The sequence below is a fragment of the Chanodichthys erythropterus genome, chromosome 7, assembly GCF_024489055.1.
Source record: "Chanodichthys erythropterus isolate Z2021 chromosome 7, ASM2448905v1, whole genome shotgun sequence".
Lineage (NCBI taxonomy): Eukaryota > Metazoa > Chordata > Actinopteri > Cypriniformes > Xenocyprididae > Chanodichthys > Chanodichthys erythropterus.
This window is the reverse complement of record NC_090227.1, coordinates 13,712,560-13,739,732: the sequence shown is the minus strand read 5'-3', so window position 1 is coordinate 13,739,732 and position 27,173 is coordinate 13,712,560. Positions and strand designations below refer to the sequence as shown.

The window sequence follows — 27,173 nt, the reverse complement described above, 5'->3', positions numbered from 1 at the left end:
CTGTTGCTTTTGTGGGCCTATTTGTAGGAAATAAAGATGACCAAATAAATTGAATAATTTGTGTTTATTTAACAGGTGTAGTGGTGGTTACAGCATATATCTCGGACTACCATTCCATACAGTAATCCTTTCATTTGCAGAATTTGCGATGATGGGAATATGTGTCTCATCAATGCAATCAACCACACTGGAAAACCTAAAGGAAATTCTAATTAAGTTACTTCTAGAGGTCACATATGTTTTTTAAGTGAACATCATTTCTCAAATGGAGTGTAAATGAATAAAGTAGGCATTTAAACTCCACTTATGCTTTAAAACGGGGGACTAGACTAAAATAAATTCTGGGTTTACCAAAGAAAACCTGCTCTCGACTAGGTTAGATTCACAGAAGTTACGATGGTAACTGACTGAAAGTATAAGTTACCTCTCTTTCAGAAATGGGCTTGACTTACCCCGCTTTCTCGGGTTTGAGATCCCTCCGATTCTGAAATGGAAAACCCAGAGTTCCCCTCATATCAGGGTTAACAAACTCAGAGTTTTTACTAAACCTCCTTTCTGAAATGGGCCTCAGGTTTAGTGGGCTCACAACGCTCTGAATAAACATTCTTTGTCAACTCAGGGTTTGATACAGAGTTTGTGATTAACTCTAGAGGGCGTACACCTGAAAGTGTGACATGCAGCAAACAGCCAATCACATGGAACATAGAGAATGTTAGTTTAATTCAGACTTCTTGTGAGAAATCCTAATTCACTTCTCTTTTGAATATTAAGAGTTAGTTATGAAAAATATCATGAATTTAAATGCATTTACAAGGCAGGAATAAACATTGCTGCTGCAGCAAAAGTCTGAGAAGAATCTGACTATATCAATGCAAGCCAATCAACTGAATTTAATTATGCAACAGTTCATTCTGGTTCTTGAATCTGATTGGCTGGTAGGTCTTTCCAGCCATGCGATATTCTACCAGTATCATGATGGTTGTAATCAGGCACGTACCTATTGATAGCCATTTGAACCAATGGGTTCGCTTTGGGGTTACCCGATTTCAGGGGGACTCAATTTGTCACCACACCGTTTCACAGTTTGAATCACTCCACTTTCTGCATTCTCACAGTGAGTGTCATGGCGGACAGCAAGTCCACCATATTTTTAGAGATACTGCTGTTGTTCCTTTACTAAAATGAACTGCAGTGAAACTGCAGTACAAAGTAGTATAACTGCAGTATAATTAAGCACAACCATAGACTGCACATCCTGATATTGCTGAGTTAGATGCGTTCCTGGGTCAACATATTTTATTGATCCTGGAACAACATTCTAGTCTGAAAATTTAATCTTAACCCTATTCCTACCCCTAAACCTAACCCTTCCCAAAAGTTATCAAAAAAATCAGAGGGAAATGATAGATGAATAACACTGATGTAGAAGCACCAATTCATGATTTTAAGCCTAAACTTGTCCCTGAAATCTGATTGGTTGATTTGAATGTTGTTCCAGGCTCAACAAAAATGTTGACCCAGGAACATGTTGAACTCAGCATGATATAGGTTATGCACCATATATATATAATGAAGTATGATCACAGTACAACTGCAGTACATTGAAGTTCAACAGCAGTAAAACTGCAGTACCTATAAGTGTAGCTGCAGTAAATTGAAGTACAACTAAAGGTTTGCAATATAATGAAGTATAAATACAGTATAACTGCAGTTCAGTGATACTGAAATACCTGTATAAACCTACCACTTATACTATATTACTGCAGCTGCGGTTACAGTAAACCACTACCTGCTAGCTGTGAACCACTACCATGCAACATTAACTCAAATGCTAGTTAAAAAAAAAGAAAAGAAAAATAAATTGTCTTAATGTAAATGGCATGAAATTTGGTGACTTTTTGGACACTTGCTGACAATTAAATTTGTCAGATAAAATCACTTAATCAGCCAACACAGAACACAAGAACACAAAAATGAAGTGGCAACAAAATAACCAATGCATAGAAGATGCAAATGGTGTGTGTGTGTGTGTGTGTGTGTGTGTGTGTGTGTGTGTGTGTGTGTGTGTGTGTGTGTGTGTGTGTGTGTGTGTGTGTGTTTGTTTATATTACATTGTGGGGACCAAATGTCCCCACAATGTAATATAAATCTGAGTTCGACCACAAGGAAAATGGATTAATAAACATACTAAAAGATGATTTTGTGAGAAAGTAAAGGTATGCACAGTTTCCTGTGATGGTTAGGTTTAGGGGTAGGGGTGGGGTAGGGGGATAGAATGTACAGTTTGTACGGTATAAAATGCATTACGCCTATGGAATTTACGCCAATGTCCCCACAAGGAACCAAATCCTAAACTGTGTGTGTGTGTGTGTGTGTGTGTGTGTGTGTGTGTGTGTGTGTGTGTGTGTGTGTGTGTGTGTGTGTGTGTGTGTGTACATTTACATGGAGTTCTTACAGTTCGTTTAGGGTTAACATACACAATGAAATTTTACTAAATTTGTTCTAAGGATTCAACCATAAAAGTTATTTTCCCAAAGCATCCATTTTCTCCTCCTCACATATTACACTGAGATAAGGTAACAATAATTCTGATGTAGTTCATATGTATTTGGTAAGGGCAAAATTACAAGCCCATATGAGTCATACAGATCAGTGGAGTGTCCATCACAAACAAACCTCTGAACGGGTGAGTATTTGAGTGCAGGTTACTTGAATAGGAGATTGTGGAAGATCAGAGCAGTATCACAGATGAATGCTGAAGCACAGGGAGATATCAAAGTAGATCACCGGAGCAGGGAAGCATCAAAGTAGATCGCTGGAGCACAGGGAAGCATCACAGTTGGAGCACAGGGAAGCATCAAAGTAGATCGGCTGGAGCACAGGAGAGCATCGGAGTAGATTGCTGGAGCACAGAGAAGCATCAAAGTAGATCGCTGGAGCAAAGGAAAGCATCAAAGTAGATCGCTGGAGCAAAGGAAAGCATCAAAGTAGACCGCTGGAGCACAGGGAAGCATCAAAGTAGATCGCTGGAGCACAGGGAAACATCAACATAGATCTCTGGAACACAGGGAAGTATCAAAGTAGATCGCTGGAGCACATGGAGGTATCAAAGTAGATCGCTGGAGCACAGGGAAACATCACAGTTGGAGCACAGGGAAGCATCAAAGTAGATCGCTGGAGCACAGGGAAACATCACAGGAGATTACTGGAGCACAGAGAAGCATCACAGGTGGAGCACCGGGAAGCATCACAGGAGATTGCTGGAGCACAGAGAAGCATCACAGGTGGAGCACAGGGAAACATCACAGGAGATTACTGAAGCACAGACAAGCATCACAGGTGGAGCACAGGGAAACATCACAGGAGATTACTGGAGCACAGAGAAGCATTACAGGTGGAGCACAGGGAAACATCACAGGAGATTACTGAAGCACAGACAAGCATCACAGGTGGAGCACAGGGAAACATCACAGGAGATTACTGGAGCACAGAGAAGCATTACAGGTGGAGCACAGGGAAACATCACAGGAGATTACTGGAGCACAGAGAAGCATCACAGGTGGAGCACAGGGAAACATCACAGGAGATTACTGGAGCACAGAGAAGCATTACAGGTGGAGCACCGGGAAGTATCAAAGTAGATTGCTGGAGCACAGGGAAGCATCAAAGTAGATTGCTGGAGCACAGGGAAGCATCAAAGTAGATTGCTGGAGCACAGGGAAGCATAAAAGTAGATCTCTGGAGCACAGGAAAGCATGAAAGTAGATTGCTGGAGCACAGGGAAGTATCAAAGTAGATCATTGGAGCACAGGGAAGTATCAGAGTAGATCGCTGGAGCACAGGGAAGCATCACAGTTGGAGCACAGGGAAGCATCACAGGAGATCACTGGAGCACAGGGAAGCATCACAGGAGATCACTGGAGCACATGGGAAGCATCACAGTTGGAGCACAGGGAAGTATCACAGGAGATCACTGGAGCACAGGGAAGCATCACAGGAGATCACTGGAGCACATGGGAAGCATCACAGTTGGAGCAAAGGGAAGTATCACAGGAGATCACTGGAGCACAGGGAAGCATCACAGGAGATCACTGGAGCACATGGGAAGCATCACAGTTGGAGCAAAGGGAAGTATCACAGGAGATCACTGGAGCACAGGGAAGCATCACAGGAGATCACTGGAGCACATGGGAAGCATCACAGATGGAGCACAGGGAAGCATCACAGAAGATTGTTGGAGCACAGGGAAGTATCACAGGAGATTGCTTCACCCTTGTGTCATTCCATGCCCATAAGACCTTCGTTTATCTTCGGAACACAAAACTAAGATATTTTTGATGAAATCCAATAGGTATCTGATTCGTCCATAGACAGCAATTTAGCCACCACTTTCAAGAAAGGTACTAAAGACATTGTTAAAATTATTCATGTGACTGCAGTGGTTCAACCTTAATTTTATGAAGCGACAAGAATATTTTTTGTGCACAAAAACAAAACAAAAATAACATTTTTTTCATCAATAATCCTCTCTTCTGTGTCATTCTCTTATGTAATTTACGTTCAGTGCTTGCAGGTTCTATGTCAGAACACCGGCTCAGTATTGACTGACGCTGTTCATGTGAGCAGCACGACGCATGCGTGTGATGCTGACGCAGGAGCCGGGCAGCCAATATTGAGTCGGCGTTCAGACGTAAACACGGAAGCTTTGAACTGCATTCACTGCGTCAACTGCGTATGAGACTGACCGAGTCACCTCTTGATGCATTCTCGATAAAAGGGGTGATTTTGATTCACCTCATTGCTGATTGGCTTGGTTCATGGCCTAACGCTTTTAAAAAAACAACTTTAAAAAAAAAAAAAAAAAAAATTCCCTGTGGGAGAAATGAATGGAAAAAATACTTCTGGAACCAGTGCCTCTGAAAAATTGGACTATTGGCCTTACACAGCATGTTTCTTAGTCCTGGCTCGCACTGGCCTGACAGTTGAAAAGCAGCTATTTGGGGCAGACCAGTTTGTCAGGACCAAAAGGCCCAAGACTATATGCTATTTCCACCAATTTTGTGCATTTTCCTGTGGACAAAAAGTGTGCCATGCACCCCTGGACCTGTAAACATAGAACACATAAATGCTGATATAGTGTTATACTTATATATTTTATAGGTGACACATAATATTTACTCTTAAAGGGTTAGTTCACCCAAAAATTAAAATTCTATAATTTATTACTCACCCTCACGTTGTTCCACACCTGTAAGCCCTTCATTCATCTTCAGAACACAAATTAAGATATTTTTGATAAAATCTGATGGATCAGTGAGGCTTCCATTGACAGCAAGAAAGTTAACACTTTCAAACGCCCAGAAAGGTACTAAAAACACATTTAAAACAGTTCATATGAGTACAGTGGTTCAACCTTAATGTTATGAATCGACGAGAATACTTTTTTGTACGGCAAAAAAAATAAAAATAAATTAAAAATAATGACTTTATTCAATAATATATAGTGATGGGTGAGTTCAAAACACTGCTTCATGAAGCTTCGAAGCTTGACGAAACTTTTGTTTCAAATCAGTGTTTCGGAATGTGTATCAAACTGTCAAAGTCATGTAAATCATTGAAATTTTGAAACATTTATGACGTAACGAAACCTTGTTTACTGAAATCACATGATTTTCTCACTCCGAACCACTGATTCGAAACAGAAGATTCTTAAAGAAATTGTTTTGAAATTGCCCATCAGTAGATATTGTTGAATAAAGTCGTTATTTTGTTTTATTTGCACACAAAAAAGTATTCTCATTTTATAACATTAAGGTTGAACCACTGTAATCACATGAACTGTTTTAAATATGTTTTTATTACCTTTCTGGACGTTTGAAAGTGTAAATTAACTTTACGTCAATTCAGGCCTCACTGAGCCATCAGATTTTATAAAAAAAAAAAAAAACTTAATTGGTGTTGCGAAGATGAACAAAGGTCTTATGGGTGTGGAACGAGATGAGGGTGAGTAATTAATGACAGAATTTTATTTTTTTCAGTGAACTAACCCTTGAATAATTGTAGTAATATTTCTTATTTTGAAGTAATGAGATATTTTAAGTATTTAAAAATTAGAAGTATCATGTTTTCTGTATAACTCATTGAAATTAATGCATTACCCTAATGTAATTTAAAGAAAGTTTTTTACCACAATTTAAATTTATTTTGTTTTCATTTAAAACTTTTTAGTTGAATTATGTCAAATTAATTTACTCTTGTACGTTTAACTTTTTTTTTAATGAATTTACTGAAGATTAAATAATTCAAAGACTGGTGTCAGTATAGTCACTGAGTGAAGCAACTGAACTCACAGCATAACTCTCATATAGCTGGCGACCAGGTACATTGTACAGTAGGTGGCGGTAATGCTCCAAAGCAGAGAGCGGCCATTAAACAAGAAGAAGAACATAGCGCATTAGCAAGAGATGAGTGTATGACACATTGATTAACCTGGTGGAAAATAAAGTTGCTAGATCGTCGCTTTTAAATACAACACACATATGTATTTGGCACGTTTAACATGTACGAGTGAACATATTGTCATGCACTGTGTTCGAATTGTGACGGGATATAATTCCATGTTATTGGGAGGCAGGTAAGATCGTGTAAAGATTGTGTAAACTGGCGTTTCATTTCATTTAATTTTTTAAAAATTCATAGTTGCTGTAAGACACGTTTCCAGTTTTAAGCGATAAGTATCAGATTTATGCCACCATATGATGTTTATGAAGATGTGGGAATTGTTTCTTGATGTTGTTATTGTTGTTTTTTCTTTTTGTCTATCATTTGACTAGATTGTGATTGTTGATGATGGTTAGCGTTGCTTGTTTACGTATTCATTTATAATATCTAAACATTATTAATTAATGTTTAGATATTATTATCTATATTATCCCCCCAGAAAGCTTCATTTAGATGACATAGTTAATGCACCTGTATAGGCTAATGCTCCGGGATTATAATACAAATTTTAAATAAATGCATAAGAACATTAATTTATTTATTTGCATATTATAATTTCATTATTATATAAACATTTATATATTTAGAATATAAAATGTATGCATATTAATTATTTTATTTTAATACAGGGCAGTGGACTCCAGGACTGGATTTGAAGAACGCTCCAGTAGGATGACTGTAAAATGAGTTTTGTGTAGATTTGCTTTACTTTTTTTTTTTTTTTTTTTTTTTTTTTTTTAATTCTTCTGTCCAAGGCCATAGGTTGTGTAAACAATGCTGAAGTGGTTTTCGGCAGAGGAGTCCGGCTCTCCTCATGGAGTAAGTATTAAACATGCTTTTGTTCAAATATCTCATAATGCAGATTATTTTTTGTGAAGCATTCAATTCCCTCTTCCTAGGAAATCAGCCTTATATGTTTAGCGTGGGAATGTCTAGGAGTGAACTGTGTCTTTTATTCAGAAATAATTCTAAATGTGTCACATCAACACTTTTATTTATTTGGTGAGATGCCATGTAATAATCAAGTCACAAAACAAACCCCTTCAGAGTAATACAAGATCCCAAACACACAGCTTCCACGGTGGGGTCCTGATCACCCTGGATGATATATGATAGACTTCTGAGTGTATATTATCCATTACGTATATTTTGATCATCATTAATAGATCCTTTCCTTGTCTCAGGTTCCTGGCTCCCCATCGGTGGACACAGGCACTGATATAAGATTTTCTGAGATCAGTGAGCAGCTGACGCAAATGCAGGAACTTGTGGCTCATTTAAAAGATTTGATCAGGGAGAGGGATGCAGCACTCGGCAATAAAGATGAACAAGTCAAGGTAACTTTAATTTCTGAAAAATGTTCAGTGGGGTGATGACCATTTTTTTATTGACCATTTTATTGAAAAATGCATTAAGATGCTTTTCAAACATACAATTACTTTATTGCATCTCTTTTATAATAAACATGTTTTTAAGAAGGGCTCTGTCCTGCTTGTTTTGCCCAGCACCCTCAAAGCGCAGAGCAGGATATATGACAAAACATCTTTGGGAGGAAATAAAATTAAACTTGGCTTAGTTCCGAACTTTTGTGTAATTTTTATTGCTTTCCATGTTCTTGGACTTTTAATGTTTAACTTGTATAGTACTTTCACAGTGTATAAACAATAAAAGCTTAACTTGCACAATGTGAATTATAGCCCCCCAAAAAACTAACAAACAAACAAACAAAAAAAAGCCTTAAGGAGCCTTCCTTCACGTTAGCCATTATTTTCAATGGCATCTGCTTGGCTAGCGCAGTAGTCTGTCAGCTGGATGCTGACAGTATTGCTCATTGTACTTTGTTCAGGGAGTGGGTGTCACATGACACATGATATGGCACCGCATAAAAATGTCTTCTCAATGTGCACACAAACATAATATAAATTAAATATAAACCAATATGCCAATGTAGTTTTACTCTAGACCCTTGTGTGCATGACGTACTGTTAAAAGCTACATACAACTGCATATTATGGTTTCAGATGAGAAAATATACATGGTTAAAGAATAACTGGACTGATCAGATGCTCACTGTATTCATTTGTAGGCACGTTTCCTATTTGTTTACACTACTCCTACTATTACTACAACAAAAATAATACTATTCATAATAATAATAAGTAGTAGTATCTTCATTATTATATTGAATAATAATAATTATAAATTATGTTACATCCGTACTTGAAAATGAAATTCAATGCAATAAATCTGAATAAATCATTCACATTATACTCAATACCATTTAAAGGGCTCATGGAGTGCATTTTCAAATCTTTGTTTCTGGAGGTTAGATTATGAAGTTAACAAACGTTTTTGCACCAAAAGTGTTCATATATTTCCAAAAATGAACATTTTCTATGCTCAATTTCATCCTCTGTCAAAAACACTTTGTTTCATGGGCCATTATCTCTTTCAGAAACGCATGTAAACGGCCAATGCTGTGATTGGCGAACTTTACTGCATCATATCCACACAGTATGTGTGACGTGTGTTTTGATGTGAATGCATGTGGTCAGTATCAGTATATTGTATCCGTGCATTAATCTTAAAGGCAGGAACACACCAAGTCGACGGTCGGCCGTCGGGCAGTTTTTGTTCGTCGGTCGACAGTGTTCTCAGTGTGTTCTGCACTGTTGGCTAAAGTTGGTCCTTGTCAGCTTTTTTTCGGCCGATTCCACATGTTGAATCGGCATCGGAGTTCGTCGGGCCATCTGATCATTCTGATTGGCTGTTCAGCTACTGCTACCTGCTGGTATGAAAAGGCATTTCATCTTACCCAGGCGCAGAACTGATGTGCTTCTTGGCCGTCTGCTATTGAGCATCGGTTTGGTGTGTCAGGGCAACTTTGGACCCAGACGCTGCCAACAAGAGCCAACCCCGCAGTCTGCTTTCGTTGCCACTAGTTTGTCGGCGTTGGCTTGGTGTGTTCCTGCCTTAAAGTGACAGCAACTGTTGGTGTCTGCAATTTTAAGGTTAATCAAACAACAGAAGACAAAGAGGGTTCATTATATTATTAATTACGTAATACATTCAATGTTAGGCTTTTTGACCAGCAAATTTCTGATCATTTTGGACATGCGTGTTTTTGGGCACATCTGAGGCAGTAAGTGCATTTTCATCAATTTACAGGATATAATGTTTATTGTTTATAAAATAACTTTTTATGTAAAATTCACTTAAAAAAGACCCACATTTCTAACTTTTATTCATGGAGAGATACATGGACATTGTGCCATGGTTTAATGGTAGATTGCTGCCATCTACTGGAAAACACTTGTAAAATTAAAATAACATGAAATTTCAACTACAGTCACCAGATGGCTGCAGAGCATTACTCAATGGCTCATTTGCCATTTCCACATAGGTATGCATATATTTTCACAAGGTTTAAAAAAAAAAAAAAATGATTTATGTTTAGACATTAAAATCATTATTATAACAAAAAATGACATTGTGGATGTGTTGTGGTGTCACCACTTCATTTTTATGTGCTTTCTTCATTATAATGAAGTGCTGCCACTTCATTTCTGTGTATTTGTTGTTCTGCATTTTGGTTGACTTGTATTTGGGATTTTATTTGACATTTTTAAAACTTTCCTATTCATTTCCAATGTGGGGCCTGGGTTTTATTCACACTAACACACAACCAGATAGCATTACTATTTATAATTATAATAAGCATAATTAATTAATTATTTTATTTATTTGTAGAGCTAGGAAATGCATGAGAGGGAAATTTTTTTTCAGCAAAGTTAATTTCTGGTCGCCACAGACCCCAACAGCAATTAAGACAGTATTGGCTATTGCTCAACAACAAAATTCTAGTCTAAGACACTTTTATTTTTTTATAAATGTATGAATAAATATATTCAGACCACCGGTTCTTTATTTACTCTTGTGCTGCAAACAAGCATAGACAGTCCAAAGTAGGTGTGGCACTTCATTCAAGTAAAAATTAAAAAATGGTGAAATATGGACATAAGAGGTTTCCAACCCACATAAATGTTTTGTAACTATAATAAGTATTAGTCTTTATTTAATTTATACATTGAAAAGTGCAGTATAACTTTACATTTGATTAATTTATCACTTTTTAATTTGTATGTTTCTTCTATTGTATTTATTTGTGCTGTTGCTTGTAATTTCATTATTTGTTCTTCTTTTATTACTCACTGTTTACTTTTCTTTAATTGTTTCTTTAATTTTTTTCGACCCTCTTATATGTGTAAATATCAAGGACATTTTGATTTTCCATTACATGACCATAAAAATATATAAAAAATGTAATCATTCCAGATTGAATTGTCATCACATATTACAAATTAATTCACTATATGTTTTTATCACCCTATAGTTGCTGCTATATCCAATATTAATGTTTAAATAAGTAAATTTCATGCTTTAAAGAGCTTCTAAAAAAATATGGGGCCATGCTCGGGACAGTTGCCGGAACTGTCACTTGCCCGATCGGTCCAGTGCTGTAGGGGTTTGCATTATATATCGTCTATGATATTGTAATTGTTGATTTAACGATCTGACATTTTCGAGTATGTCCCTCACTTTACAAAATCCCCCCCCCCAAAAAAAAAAAAAAAAACAGTGAGTGTACGCATACCCCATGTGACGTAGTCTATAGGTTTTCAACCCTGCTCCTGGGGACCCACTGTCCTGCAAATTTTATTTCCAACCTGCTTCAGAACACCTGGGCTGTGATCCTGAAGAGCTTGATTAGCTGGTTCAGGTGTGTTTGATTAGGGTTGAAGCTAAACTCTGCAGGAAAGTGGTTCCCCAGGAACAGGGTTGAAGACCTACGGGTTAGACTAGTGCGCATGCATATTTAGAGTGCACGATTTCACTGAGTGATTTTAGTCTATTAAAATACATTTACAATGCTCCCATAATTCAAGATAAGGGGCAAAAATGCCCCTGTATGTCTTTTATATTTACATAATATAGTTAACCAATATTACAATGTTACATTTTTCTCCAAATATAAGCATGATTACAAATATATATATATAAAGCAGTTTATACAAGCAGTTTATATTAAGTGACTTACATTTTAGACACCCAAAGCGCCTGTTTCGCTCCATTTCGCCAATGATAATAGTTCCAAAGTCCACAGCATTGTTTTCTATCTCTGAGCAACACATTTCCTGAATGAATCAGTCGTATGAATGATTTGAAGTATAATTTTATTTAATAAATTTCAAATAACAATATGTAATGTTTTATATTTTACATTACAAAACATTATTTGTGCATCTGTAACTGCTCTTGACTGATTAACTTTTATAAAGTTTAAACTATAGTTATACATTACATTACATTACATTTATATTTTTTGTTCTGTTGTATTTATTTGTGCTGTTACTTGCAATTTGATTATTTGTTCCTATTTTATTACTTTTTACTTGTCTAACAATATTTAAAATTCAAGTTAATTAATCTAGTATCTAATAAATTAATATTTTGGTGTCAACCTTTATTTGTTAAAGTTACATGTATCAAAAACAACAAAAACAATAACTAGACTTATTTTATAGGCCCTTTTTCTTTTCTTTTACTTTTTTTTTGTTGTGGAGCCAGTGAAAATTTTGGCAGGGCAAGTAAAAATTTTAACCACTGGCCTGACAGGGCCAATAGAAAAAATCTTTAGTGTTGAGCCTGCAGTCTCTGGAAAAAAAATAAGTACTAGAATGCATTGAAATTTAATGTGATTTTCATTTTTTTTAAATTTTTTATTTAGTATTTAGTCAGGATTCATGTCTGTATTAAGGGGTGTGTTAGGAATGCCGCAGTATGCGTGTTAGCAGGAGTCTGATAATCTGTGACTGTAATCTTATTATAATGTGTAGCTTCCTTGATGATCAGTGTCTATGTTTTGTGCGCACATAAGGAAATTAAATAGTCAGTCTTCTACACTTTTAAATCTCTGGTGTCTGGTGCTCACATTTATCAGATTCCATTTGTTTGTTTGTTTGTTTTTTTTTAATAGGAGCTGACAGAACAAATGCAACACCTGCGGAGCGAGAGAGAAAACTTTCAGTCAAAGCTGGAGGCAGAGCGTCACATTGCTCGGGCTCGGCTCAGAGATCTAATGGAGAAACATGAGGCTGAGCTCCAAAGGGCTGCTGATAAACACGAGGCTGAGTTGTCAGAGAAAGAGCAGGCCTTACGCAGACAGCTTGAGACTCTTCAGCGCTCTATATCACTACCTGCAGATGCATCAGCAAACCAGTCCACCTGCATCACAGCTCAGAAAGTCACAGAGTTGCAAGGTAGTCAACTATGCCACATACTTTCAGAATGTTGTCTGCAGTTTGACCTTTGTTTGTCAAATGACCTCTGTGTGAGGTAAAACCCCTGTCCTATCACAGTGGCTTGTTATTTCTAATGTCATTCTGACACTTATAAACACCAAGAAGGGTGTGTGATAGTGAAAACTCTAAATGTTCTGGGATTTTGTCGATAATAATGACAATTTGACAGTAAGTGTGTTTTTGTGATGGTATCTTGGCTGGTTTAAGCCTGTTGTGAACAGCGGACTCCCAAAGCTTTTCGTGTTCTGTGCTGTGGTCAATTAACAGCAGTTTCCAACCTTTCCACTATGAGGCATTATTTGCCCCCATAACTGTTTATTTTTTTCACCTTTTTTATAAGGGCAATTTTTTTTCCTAACCTTATTGGATGAAACAGATAAACACACTAAAACATGCACTACCTAGCTAGTTACTTTTCTAATTTTATTTTGTGGGCCAATTTTAGGATTGCTGTGTCCTGTCACTGCATTGTTGAAACTCTCTTTCTTTCTGTTCTGTTCTGTCCAATTCAGCCCAAGTGAAACTGAAAGAATCTGAGGTCAGTAAAGCAGAGACAAAGTTCTTAAAGATGAAAGCATGGTCCAAGTCTCGGATCAGACAGCTCGAGCAGGAACTCAAAAAAGTTCAGGTAAGAAAGTATATTGTATATTTCATCAGATTTGCTTGTAAATATTCAGCTAAATTTAATTAACTTCTTTCTGTTTTTGACTTCAGTCTGGAGTATGTCTTGATATGTCCCCTGACATCACTTCCTTACATGGTCGCATTACTGAATTACAAGAAGAGAGAGAGGAAATGCTCAGCAAACTGGAGCTGTATGACGATATGAAGGCAAAAAACGGTATAAATAAGTGGATATAAATGGTATATAAAAATGGTATAAATAAGCCAGTGTTTGAGTTGGGGGTAGACCAACAATTAAAATATCAGGTATATTATAATAATATGCACTATTTTTAATTATTGGGATATATGCATACTGTATGTATTCACATATATATACACAACCCCCATATCCAGAAAACAGACAGAGGACAGAGGCATGTTTACCACTGTGTCACATCACCTTTCCTTTTAATTGCACTTTTTAATCATAAAGGATACTAATTGTTGCAGTTTTGCAAAGATACATTTTTGCCCAATCTTGCCTGAAATAAGACAGCTGCTCAACTATCCATGGCTATCATTGTCTGATTCTCCTTTTCATGATGGGCCATACATTTTCAATAAGAGACATTTCAATTTCCCTTCTAGAGTGTAAATTGTCTAAGAAATCACTCTGTTGTAGGATATGCAGAGTGAGGCTTGGCATTGTCTTGCTTCCCAGGAAAGATGTCATCTTGATGGAAATATATGTCTCTGTATATGTCCATGCCATTTGCACTGATGCACCTCCATACCATGAGAGATGTTTGCTTTTGCACCGGTCACTGATGGTCCCTTTTGTCTTTGGGACAGAACTTATTGTCGGTTTTTCCCAGAACGAGCTGTATGTGGACTCATCTGACCACAGCACACGTTTTCCCTGTCTTTTGGACCATCTGAGATGAGCTCGGGCCTGAAGAACTCTGTGCCATCTCTTGATTTATAGCTTTCTCCTTGCGTAACAGAGACTCATGTTGCATTTCTTGATGCAGCAGCGGACTGTTAAGTGAGAATGGATTTCCAAAGTACTCCTGAGCTCCTGGCTATATTTCACACCGTAGCATGATTCCTCATGTGTTGGCATCTTGGGTGCTCGAAGGTCACGCACATTCAACAGAGGTTTCCTTCCTGCCTGAGATTTCTCTGGATTCCCTGAATCTTTTCACAATATTATTCATTGTAGATGGTCTTTTTGTAGATGTCTTTTCAATCTTGCAATTAATATGATTTTTGAGTTATTAGACAATTCTCTCATGACATTTGGCACACAGTGGTGAGCCATGACCTGTCTTTGCTTGCCTAGACTGAGCCTTTGGTGGATTATTCTTTTATACCCAGACAGGATACCCTCACCTATTACCAGCTGACCTGCTTATTGTGGACTGATTCAAAACAGTTTAACTTAATGTCCCAACTTTTCTGGAAATGGGGTTGTACATATGTCCAACCGACTCATACAATATGCATGTATCTCAGTAATTAAAAATAGTGCATATAATTATAATATACCTGATATTTTAATTGTTGGTGTTTTTTTAGCGTCTATTATATTTTTATATACTTTAACATAAATGACAGCCAAAATAATAAATGCCATAGATGAATGAGTAGTTTACCATTTCTGTGGCAAAACCATAATAACCTGAGTAAGGTGAGCTCTGAGATTGGTAGGTGTGTACCTAAAATCTGTTGACTTCTGCAATCCTTGTTGCATTATATACTAAAGATGGTATATTTTATTATTGCGAGTTCAGAAACAAGATATATTTCTAATTTCAGTATTAATTGTTCTTCAGACATTCCTCTATTAAATGTGTATATATATATATATATATATATATATATATATATAATACTGTATATCAGCTGTTTGCAAAATGGCCCACATTTGGTTTTTGGTTTTTGACCGATGAAAATGTTTACAATTTATACATGATACTACAGATCCCCATACTGGTACTGAACTGAAACCATAGATTGTATAAAACAGTGACATAACCCATAGGTTTCTAAAGAGCATTTTTGAAGCCCAAAGTGGGTGGAGCTGGCTGTTGCCATCTTGGCAGCATGTCACTCCCGGATACCCGAAGATGGGAAAAAGGGGCAGGACGTGGGTGGAGCTGAGACAGCAGACAAACGGCTAGTAGTGACAGCAGCGGCAATCCACCTGTTATTCAAGTGGTCATGCCCTTAATTATGTAGAACTTTAAGGCTTATTATAATTTAAACGGGTGAGTTATAAAAACATTCACCCCCCTCACAGTTGTCATGAAGGGCAAAATTAGCTATGTAGACCAAAACCACTTTTTGTACCAGACTGTAAACACATTTTTTTGGCCAGTTGATGAATTGCAGCTTAAGTCACTTCTGTGTTGGATTCAAGAGAGAGAATGAAATATATAATATATATATATATATATATATATTATCATTTGAATATTGATCCATGGGATTTAATATATATATTATCATTTGAATATTGATCCATGGGATTTAATATTTCATCTTTCATCATCGCTTGTTTCTTTCTTTTGAAAAAAAAAAACAAAACAAAAATTTTAGCCAGGAAAGTTTCTGAAATTTGGTTGATTTGACATGACCCAAAATTGAACGTGATGCTCTTTTTTTTGACCCATTTGCTTGTAGAATTTTTAATTCCATTAAAAAAAGTAATGAAATGCATCAACTGTTTGATTTGAGTAATCACTTCCAAGTGTTCGACTATGCGGGTACTTGTGTCCATCCCTAATTTGCATGTTGTCTTATTGTAAGATTTTGTTGGTATATTGACAGATGAACTGCAGAAGCAGCTCATGGAATATAAGGAACAGCAGAGGAAGATGCAGGCTGACCTGGAGCAGGTGACCAACAGAGCAGCATCACAGGCAATGATTTATTTATTTTACTTTTATGACTTTATTATAAAAGCAATGATTAAACCACTGTAACAGACCCCTGCTTCCAGTTTTATTTAGCATTTGTCTATAGACTGTACAAATGGCACTTTTAAAAGTTAACAATAGCATTTAAAGGCGCTCTAAGTGATGTCACGCATTTTTAAGCCAAAAATTTTTTTGTCACATACAGCAATCATCTCCTCACTATCCGCTAGCTGCCTGTCCCCTGAACACACACACAACCCCCGAAAACGGCAATAAAAACAAACTGGTGCAGCCTGGACCACGAATCATAATAAACACGCTCCAGCCAATAACCGACAATAATTATTTTAAATGCGAGTTCGTTTCAGGAAGCACGGAGGGGAGGGTCTAGCTAGCCTCTGTTTTGTTTGACAACACTTTGAACGTCAACAGGAAGTTACTCCTCCCAGGATCGCTTAGAGAACCTTTAACCAGCCTTGGTAGTCATATAAAGTGGGTTGAATTGTGAGTAGAGTATATGTGTATATTCAGTATATATGTATATTTCTGATAACAGGTGAGTGAGACAGGCAGCATGGATGATGTGCAGGTGATGGAGTGGCAAGAAATGGTTACCATGGTGACGGAGGCAGAGAGGGTTCAAGATCAGGGTCACGAGAAGAGCGTCATGTCCTTCAGAATGAGCCACGTTGAGGAGGAAAGAGAGGGTGAGGATGCATATGCTATACATTCACAAGTGTTTCAAAAAGAAGGAATTGTAAATTCTACTTAAAAAAAAGTACTGAAAGCTTTTTAGGAGACAAAGCAGAAAGCATGACTATCAACTGTGACATAATAGAAGTGCTTGCCTACACAGTCAAGGGTTGCATGGTATACCAGTGATGTTTTATTAGCTATGTTAATATTGCAGTAATTTTTTAGTAATAAGACTTTTTTTTTTTTTTTTACAGTGTGCCTTCCATATTTTTAGGGGTTAGCTAACTTTATTTATTTAAATAATTTAATTACAAAACAATTGTATATAGCCAAAAACTTCTGTTTGATGGATTAGTGCATAGAACAACTTTTTTTTTTTTTTTTTTTTTTTTTTTTTTTGTGAACAGCCCTTAATTGCCTGGACAGCCTTTCTTTGTTTTAACACTAGCACTACCGGAATTCTATAACTACTAGAACTGCCAATAGCGGTCATTTTGACTGTTCATACCAGACAGCAGTGAATGTCATTTTTGTCATGTTATATTTACTTCAAAGCTTCTATGGTCATGTTTTATGAAAAATGTGGGGTAATTTAAGCATACATAATATAATATGTTCGTGATATTATTGTGTAAGAGCTACTAGACCTCCCACAAAAGTGCATACCGCAATTTGCATTGGGCAAGCTGGAGATCAAAGTTTTTCACCGCAGTTAAAATGTTGTTTTTGAAAGTCAAAATGTCAACAAATATAAAATGAAGCAGAATATTTCGTTAGATAAAAAACATATTGTGAATTTTGGAAATGATTACATCTGTCTTTATTCAATACATTTTGACTTTTGGAGTTTACAATGCTTTAGCATTATCGGAAATGTTTGGACCACACGAATCGGAAACAATTTTATGCAGCCTCTAATGAAATCTAGAATGAATAAATAGTTCTGTTATATTAGGACAGATAATAAACATCATAACACAAAATTGAAATTTAAATAAGTGTCAGACGAACTGTCAAGAGACCAAGAGACATCGCTCTCTGCTCCTCCATCAGACTCTGCATCATCAATGTTCTCAAGCAAGGATAAAACCTCAGTGACAGTCATTTTCTTTATTGTTGCCATTTTGACGGTAAAGCTAAGTTTTAGCTTAGCAAAAGCATACAAAACTGCCAGAGAAAGGTTGCTAGGCAACAGCTACGCACATCTTTAACGGCGGGAAAAAGCGCTGAGGAGATACAACGCCTGTAATATGTGCGGTCAAATTGACCGCTATGGCCATTCAAGGTAGAAATACTCAGAACTCTTTTGTGTTTTGTAATTTTAATAAAATAACAATGTTAAAATAAAATTTACATTAATTTAAGAAAAGTCATGGAACTGTAGTTATATGGGTTTTATTTCAACAAAGTTATTACATTGCAAATCTTTAAAACGGTCAAAATGACTGCCTTGGTAGTTCTAGTGTTAAGCGAGCCTTACTTTGAGCACCTCAGTGACTATGATGCCTCTCTCGTCTGTTGTTTAGTTCAGTGAACCACTCTGAGACATATGAAACAAGAGTGAAAACCCATCAAGTGTCCAATTCCTTGACAGTTTTTGTAAGAGAAACAAGCACATTAAAGGGTTAGTTCACCCAAAAATTAAAATTCTGTCATAAATTACTTAACCGTCATGTTGTTCCACATCCGTAAGACCTTCATTAGTCTTCGCAACACAAATTAAGATATTTTTGACACAATCCGATGGTTTAGTGAGGCCTGCATTGCCAGCAAGATAATTAACACTTTCAAATGCCCAGAAAGCTACCAAAAACATATTTAAAACATTTCATGTGACTACAGTGGTTCAACCTTAATGTTATGAAGCGACGAGAATACTTTTAGTGTGCCAAAAAAAAAAAAAAAAAAACCTTTATTTAACATATCTAGAGATGGGCAATTTCAAAACACTGCTTCATGAAGCTTCGAAGCTTTACAGATATTTTGTTTCAAATCAGTGGTTTGGAGCGTAACAAGGCTTTTATCAAAAATATCTAAATTTGTGTTCCGAAGATGAATGGTTCCGGGTGTAGAACGACATGAGGATGGGTAATTAATGACAGAATTTTCATTTTTGGGTAAACTAACCCTTTAACACACTGTACTTGCACGTCATGTGAAACGAGCCTTGTTTGTACGGTGAGGAGCATGAGGCCACACATTTAAAAGATGCAGTACTATATTGTGCGATTTATTATTTTTTATTGCGAACATAACTTTGATTTAAATGAAAGTTTTGGTGGAGCAAAGTGTTCATAAACTTGAAACTGTAATTTATTATACTTTCAAATGAAAATTTAGCCCAAGTTTTACTCAGCCTCAAGCCATCCTAGGTGTATATGACTTCTTTCTTTCTGATAAACACAATCTGAGAAATATTAATAAATATCCTGACACATCCGAGTTTTATAATGGCAGTAAGCGTTACCAAACGAGTATGAGCTGAAGATGGTGTCTCCATCCAAATCCATTTCTCATAAACATATTCCACACAGCTCCGGGGGGTTAATAAAGGCCTTCTGAAGCAAAGTGATGTGTTTGTGTAAAAAAAATGAAGTAAAATATCTAGCTTCTGCCAGACCGCTTTCCGTATTCTACTTATGAAGAAAGTGTAAAACTCTAGCAGTTCGAAAAGCTTATGCTACTTCCTACACCTTCCCTATTCAACTTACGGAAAAAGTTTAACTGACGCAACACCAGTTTACACTTTCTTTGTAACTTGAATACGGAAGGCAGTCTGGCAGAAGCTAGATATTTTAAATATCTATATATTGATGGTGTTAAATATAAATATTTTTTTTACACAAACGCATCGCTTCACTTCAGAAAAAATGTATTAACCCCCCGGAGCCATGTGGAATATGTTTATGATGGATGACTGCCATTATAAAGCTCGGATTCGTCAGGATATTTATTAATATTTCTCTGATTGTGTTCATTAGAAAGAAGAAAGTCATATACACCTAGGTTGGCTTGAGGGTGAGTAAAGCTTGGGTTAATTTTTTTTATATGAAAGTGAACTAATCTTTAATTGTGAAAGAGGATAAACCCTTTAGAAAAAATGTCTTGAGATATTTGGGTTTCTTATACCTGTTTCGCACTGGAAGCATAAGCAGAATGCAGAGCCAAAGCAGCATGTGCCCATTGTGCTCTCACACTGGCAGCATTTCTAGCGTGCAACTGAACTTTACCTGGTTCTGTCCAATAATGTCAGCCTGTCATGTTCTTTTATTTACGATCACAGCATACACTGCTGTGATGTGATAGTGTTCCCTTGTCTTACATACTCATGCCATATAACATTATAACATGTTCAATGATATAATTTTATATAAATGTATTATTTTTAGCATGTTTAAGCTATAATTTAAATTGTTTGAACATGCTTTTATTTACACACTGTTTTAAAGTCATATTGGGACTACATGAAATACAATAGACCTCACTTATATTTTTATGTAAAATTATTCTTTTTTTCATGTGCATCCATATTAATTTTGACCATGAATAATAAACTGTTACTTCAACTGAGCGTGAGCTGAGCAGCACTGCCGCTTCTTCTCTGCTCCTGCTACATGGATCTAGTGTGAAATGAGCCTTACTGACATGGTGGCATGCATAATGAGTTTAAAAATGTTTGGTTTGTTTTTTGATTACATTTGTTTTGTAACACTTCTCTCCCACCTATTGGCCCTGAGACCCTCCTCCTCCCCATCTCTGCCTCTGTTCCTGCTCTGCATGATAGGTGCAGCCACTGAGAACAGTTTCCCATCAGTTTTGTGCATGCAGGTTTCATCGCCTCCATTGTTTGCCCCTGTCTGTACTACCAGTAGTTTTCTGCAACTTTTCATCTTCTGAGGAAACTCTGGCAGTACAGACGAGGCTAGCTCATGGGGTCCTGTCCTTCATCTGTGGCTTTGTCGTCTTCTTTTTTTTTTCTCTTCTTCCAATTCCCTGACTTCTATCTTTGCACAAGTCTGTGCTATGAAATTGAACTTTAGCAACTGTTAATGTGATGTTTCAGTTATTTATGTCGAGCATTATTATCAATACGAATTGTAGTGTAAAGTACAGGCTTTCACCCATTTAAATTCTGTAATAATTTACTCACCCTCATGTCATTCCAAACCTGTATAACTTTCTTTATGTGGACCACAAAATAACACAATTCGGAATAATGTTATAGGCCACACTCTGTGATGTCTCACTGTATTTTTCCCCTGTAGGGTAAAACATAGTAGGGTCTTCAAAATTTTTGTGAACACTTTTAGAAAAAAAGTAAATCATACAGGTTTGGAACTACATGGAGGTGAGTAAATGATGATTCAATGGGATCCAGTATTGTTGCTTGTATTTATTTGTTGTGCCCTCTTGTTGTCTTTTGGTTTAAAACCTGGTGCTCACTAATATTTTCCCCTAACTGAAACAGACTCCCCAAATTCTTTATAATTCAAATATATGTTGAATTTTGGAAATATTTAGAGGAAAATTGCAACCTGTGCATTCAGTGGGACCTGATTCTGTAGTCAGACTAGACCTAAATACAGCGTTTTGGTCAAAAGCACCAGAAATTGGATAGGCTTATACTGAAAAGTCATGCAGAAAAGTAGTGTTTTCTCTCGTAATTGCTCATAGTAGTAAAGGAACAGTTTGAGAAGTTAGGATATTAGGGTATGTTTACACAACAACAATGTACTAAAATCGGAAATGTTTTTACTTTGTTTTGGTTTTTTTGTGTACAGATGACAACGCTGTCAAAATGACCCCCACACGGATCCGCAACAAAAAAAAGTTGTATTATTCATGCCATGCCAGTAGTTGGCATTGTCACTTTGTAAAGAAACACTAAGCTATAGACTGAACATGTAATACACATGCACATGATGTCACCGTTTTCACAATTTTGCGTTTTTGTAGTTTACACAGAGACAATAAAGGTATCGTTTTCAAAAACTTGCATTTTAAACACTATTTTCAAAAGTGTGTTTGTGTTTTCAGGTGTAAATTAATGGCAAAATGTATGTAAAATGTTTCCATTTTTAGTAGAAAACAGTGTTGTGTAAGGCCCCTTAGATTCTGGGTTTTTCAGAAAACTCTGTAAGCCATAAGAATACAAGATTAGTTACTGTGGCATTCTGCGACAGCTCTAGCTTTCTGAAGCACAGTGTATATGTCAGCCTTTGAATTCTTGGCTTCATTTGGTTCACTCCTTGCTTACATTGCACTCAACTGCCTTGCAATATAGGGTTTAGTAAACAAGCAAGCAAATTCAGACTTAGAAAACGAGTCGACAAGAGAGTCGATACCTTTGCTAGAGTCAACCCCGACACTAGGGATATTCAGAGTTGAGGAATCTAAGTTGTAAATACAATTTACGTTTGTTTAGAACTTTTTTTGCACAGATGCATACAATTCAATTTGGGGTACCAAAAAGGACCACATAGAAATACCAAAAGACCACCAAACTTGACAGCATATAGATGGCTACTATAGTAATACATTCAGAATTACTAAACACATAGGACCGATAGCCTTGTGGGCAGAGCTTTGACAAATATAGCGCAGCTGCACCTGGCTTGAGGTCCTTTGCCATTCCCCTCTTTCTACCCCACGCTTTCCTGTCTGATCTTTATAATGTCCTATCCAATAAAGGCATAAAAATTCCAAAAGAAAAAAGGAATTACTAAACGCAGCAAAATAAAAACTTAAAAACATCTGAAGCCGGGGTTGACATCAGTTAAGTTCCTCCATCAGAGTGAGTGCTGTCTTTTGCTTGGAACATTGATTTCTTTACATAACACCTTTGAACAACATATGAAGAGAGAGGAGGAGGAGATATTATTATCTGTGAATGTCGTTGGTCTGACTTCCAGGGTTTGTGAAGCTGAGAAATGACTGCTGATGGTTGTAGTTTTGTATATGAAGAAATTGGCAAAAAAAATAAATCATCAAGTGTTAAAGAGGTGGTAGGAAGTGGTGGATGGGGGAATTGGATGTTTTGAAGAGTTTGCATGTCTGTTGATCTTTTTTGGAAATATGACGTTTTGGCAATGTGAACCTTGATGGAAAAAGATAAGAGCAAAGACTGATACATACTGTGGTCAGTTGAATCTTTTGATTTGCGCCATCACTGGAATGTAAGAGGGAAGTTGTAAATTAAAAATAATAAAGAAATTATCAAAGTAGGCAGTGGTTTAATCAAAAAACAAAATGATGTGATACAGTTGAGTGTGTAGATGAGGTCAAATTGGTTGCCTGCTTTTTGAGTAACCGTGTTGGTGAGCCTTTAAAGATCAAATGAGGCTAGGAGAAAATGGAAATCTGTAGCGTAAGGCTTCTCCAGGTGGATGTTTATGTTGCTGAAGAGTAGAAGTGGGCTGCCATCCTCAGGGAATGAGGACAGCAGCACATCCAGCTCCTCTAGAAAGCTACCCAGCTGACCTGGAGGGCAATAAATGACTACAATATGGAGTTTTACTGGAAGTGTGATGGTAACCACATTAAGCTCAAAATAATTATTGTTGCACAGAGAAGAGTAGAAGACCAGTACCCCACCCAACCTGACAGGGAGTGTGAGGCAAAGAGAAGTATCACTTCAGGTGATATTATCCACATATTGCTGAGACCGAGATGAATTGTTATATTTTCATAAAGTAATCTAAAAACCTACTTATCACTGTAGTTTGCACTCTAATTATCATGATGGCTTTGTGTGAACTTCTGGTCCATAGTCATACCTTGAAAACTGAATTTGCAATTTGTGCTCCTTCCTGCTGCTTTCCGTCCCTTTACCACTCTGATCTGCACTAGAATTACCTGGCTGTCTCTCCTCAACCCTGATTTTGTATTCTGCCCTTCATTGCTTTAAATATATTTGATCCATACCCTTTGTCTTGTGGCACAAAACTGATTGAGGATGACTGGTTGTTTCCTGGCTGCTCCGATCCAGCATTAGCCAATCGGCAACAGGAAGTGGAGGAGGAGTCGTCCCAGGCCCATGGACTCTGCCCACAGAAAAGCAGGAAGCCCAAATATTTCACTCCACACAGCCTGCAGGTATGAACTAAAGTCACTACATAAATTACATACAGGCAAGTGACAAATTAAAGGCAAATGTGTCATAGGTTTTAGGCCACCATGTTCTGCCATATTAGCTGGCATTTGGTATTGATTCTAAAAGTATCTGGATCCCTCCTACTGGAGGGATTGAACACCATTCTTTATTAGTGTTTTGATGACAGTGGTGGTGAGTGCTTTCTAAAATGCCAGTCCAAAATTGTTCAGTTTTGGTTGAGATCCTGTTGACTGCAAAGGCATAGCACAGGTTTTGCATTATTTTCATACTCTAGTCATTCAGTGAATGTTCATGTCCTGTGAAGGGGGGCATTGTCATGCTGGAAGAGACCACTCCCATCAGGATAGAAATGTTTTAATATTGGATATAGGTGAGCACTCAAAACAACTTGGTATTGATTTACATTGACCTGTTCCTCTAACGCAGTATTTCTGGAAAAGTCATGTAAATAAATACAATTTTAAAACTCCATGGGCATTTTAATAATGTATTATTTTTTCTAGTTGTCAAGCTTAAAACATTTTATTGTGATGAAATTTGAAAAAACTATTTAAAAAAAAAAATCCTTTTTCACTATAAAGGTCATGCGAATTTAATCAAATTTTGTTGTGGACAATGAGGAGCCTTTGAGTCACAAAGGTGGAGAAGCACTCCTATAATGGGAAAAGTGGATCCCAAACATGCCAGCAAAATGCCCCCCACAGCCAGAGGCTCCCTCAGATTTTACTTTAATTTGTCACCCATCTGTATTTAGTCCCTTTACATTTTTCTGTGTTGCAAAGTTGAATTAAACAAATAGTTTAGCAAAAAATTTAATTTAAACCACTTACTCGCCCTTATGTCATTTCAAACTTGTATGACTTTTCCCCATTAAACATAAAAGTGGGTAATTTGAAGAATATTAATGCTGCTTTTTTCCCCATAGACAGTAATATAATCATATAGTTACCAGGTTCTGAAGAGTAAAAAAAAAAAAAAAAAAAAGACCATAAAAGTATTTTATGGATCATACAGTTCCATAGTTAAAGTTTTGTAGCACCCCTTATTGGCAGAATTGAACAAAATTGAACAGAATGTCCTGGTGTCTGTGTTTCAAGTTTCGTTAAGATTGGACATAGCTTTCAGTAGATATAGGTCAAATCATAAAAATGGGCACTGCCTTACCAATTAATTAACTTATATCTTTGCAATTCTTTGACAAATTAAAATTCTTTTGACACATTTTTGTTCATGGGGATCAAGTGTACCAAGTTTCACCTGGGAGTAGTTAAAAAAAAAAAATTGATTTTTGGAAAAATCTAAAAAAAAAAAAATGTATGGAAATGAAATGGGTATGCATTTTGTAGATCAACAATCAAGGAAAAAAATATTGGAAAAAAATATTTTGAATCTAGCTCTTGCAGTTCCGATCCATAACCAGTTATGAACCACAACGCAAAGGTGCTTATTGTAGCGCCACCTAGTGTCCAACGGAATAGCTGATTAGAGAACATGGAAGATTAAATATTTAGTGGTTGAAAATTCCTAAATCAAATTTTACCATGCATTCAAATGCATATCTGAGCAAATTATAAAGAACGCATAGGCTAAATGCTACATACACATTTTCTACTATCAAGTAATAGAAAAGGAGTAGAAAATGTGTATGATTTCAGTACCTTAGTTGATATTACTCTTGACAGCTCTGATTTCTTACTCGCAGAGATTGCAACGTGGCCATTTGTTTTGCGATCATGCTGATCTCATTTAATTCATAGAGTTTACACTGATTCACTTCACACGCTCATTGCATAGTGATTTTAGAGGTTTATGTTTAATATCGTACACTATACTGTCACAAAGCACCGTCCTTCAGATGAGACGTTTAATCAAGGTCCAGACTCTCTGTGGTCATAAATCCCAGGATGTGGTGTTTGAGGAGATTCCCCCTTTCATATAAAGAGCTTTGAGTACCTAGAAAAGCGCTATATAAATATAACAAATTATAATTATTAATTTGTCCGCCAAATATTTTTCCTATTATTCTGTAGAATTCATTTTGAAGCCATTATCAGAGCCTTTCCGAATAAGGTACAGGATTTGGCATCGAGTGCATCCGTAGTTATTTTTTCAAATGTCATGTAGCCGATCTTGAATGTCAGATTTGAAGATGTGGAAGAATGAAAGAAAGCCATACAGGTTTGGAAGGACTTGAGGGTGAGTAAAAGGCACAATTTTCATTTTTAGATGAACTGTACCATTAAATTTGTATTTTTTTCTCCACTCATGTATAAGTAATTCATTGTTAATTATAAAGAAGTGATAATAAAAAATGTGTGTTGATGTATAAGTTATATATATCTTCTAATGTGTTTACTATTTCTTTCTACAGGAAGACTTGGAATTTCATAATAGGCAAGACCCGATAGGTCCCACTGATTGCGATGTGAATGGAGAGAATATGGGTGGATGGTGGCCACAGCACAGTGCTGCAGATACAGGTGTGAAACTCACTAGACACTGTCCATGTTCCAAATGTTGGCTCTGTGCAGTTTTTTTTTTCTCCAGAATTTCACATTAAAATTAGAAGAATGATTGTCCAAGTGGATCTTATTAGAAAATATGCAAATTTGGATGGATTTTACCATCTGACTTATCTGAAAGATTTTATGATATTCTGAATATAATACTGTTGTATCAACTCAAGGAAGACACATCATAATAAAATGAAATGTGTTAACAAAAGATATAGAAGAAAAATAATGACAAATCAAGAGACCCAAATAAAGCAAGGCTAAAATGGACAATAGAATAAAATGTATAGGATGGAAAATTCAAGGGAAGTTGGATGCAGGTGTGGCAGTAACATTATCTTATGGATAGATAAGCAATTGTGCTTTTTTCATACCAAACAAATAACTTATTAACTCATATTAGCTATACAATGGCTAATGTAAATTAGAAAATATACACTAACATATTAATTTAGCTGTT

General features: G+C 36.5%; 1 protein-coding gene across 1 annotated transcript in view; it reads left to right on the top strand.

Moving 5' to 3' along the window:
- The first annotated feature begins 6,440 nt into the window (after positions 1-6,440).
- The window catches only part of si:ch211-220f16.2 (putative leucine-rich repeat-containing protein DDB_G0290503), a 39,626-nt gene continuing 18,893 nt past the window's right edge, over positions 6,441-27,173 (top strand). The window contains exons 1-10 of the mRNA XM_067389832.1: positions 6,441-6,634; positions 7,131-7,320; positions 7,686-7,838; positions 12,539-12,821; positions 13,376-13,491; positions 13,578-13,704; positions 16,302-16,393; positions 16,947-17,097; positions 24,075-24,181; positions 26,572-26,680. Of these exons, the coding sequence (XP_067245933.1) occupies positions 7,276-7,320; positions 7,686-7,838; positions 12,539-12,821; positions 13,376-13,491; positions 13,578-13,704; positions 16,302-16,393; positions 16,947-17,097; positions 24,075-24,181; positions 26,572-26,680 (1,183 nt within the window). The 5' untranslated portion in view covers positions 6,441-6,634; positions 7,131-7,275. The remainder of the gene's footprint in view (positions 6,635-7,130; positions 7,321-7,685; positions 7,839-12,538; positions 12,822-13,375; positions 13,492-13,577; positions 13,705-16,301; positions 16,394-16,946; positions 17,098-24,074; positions 24,182-26,571; positions 26,681-27,173) is intronic.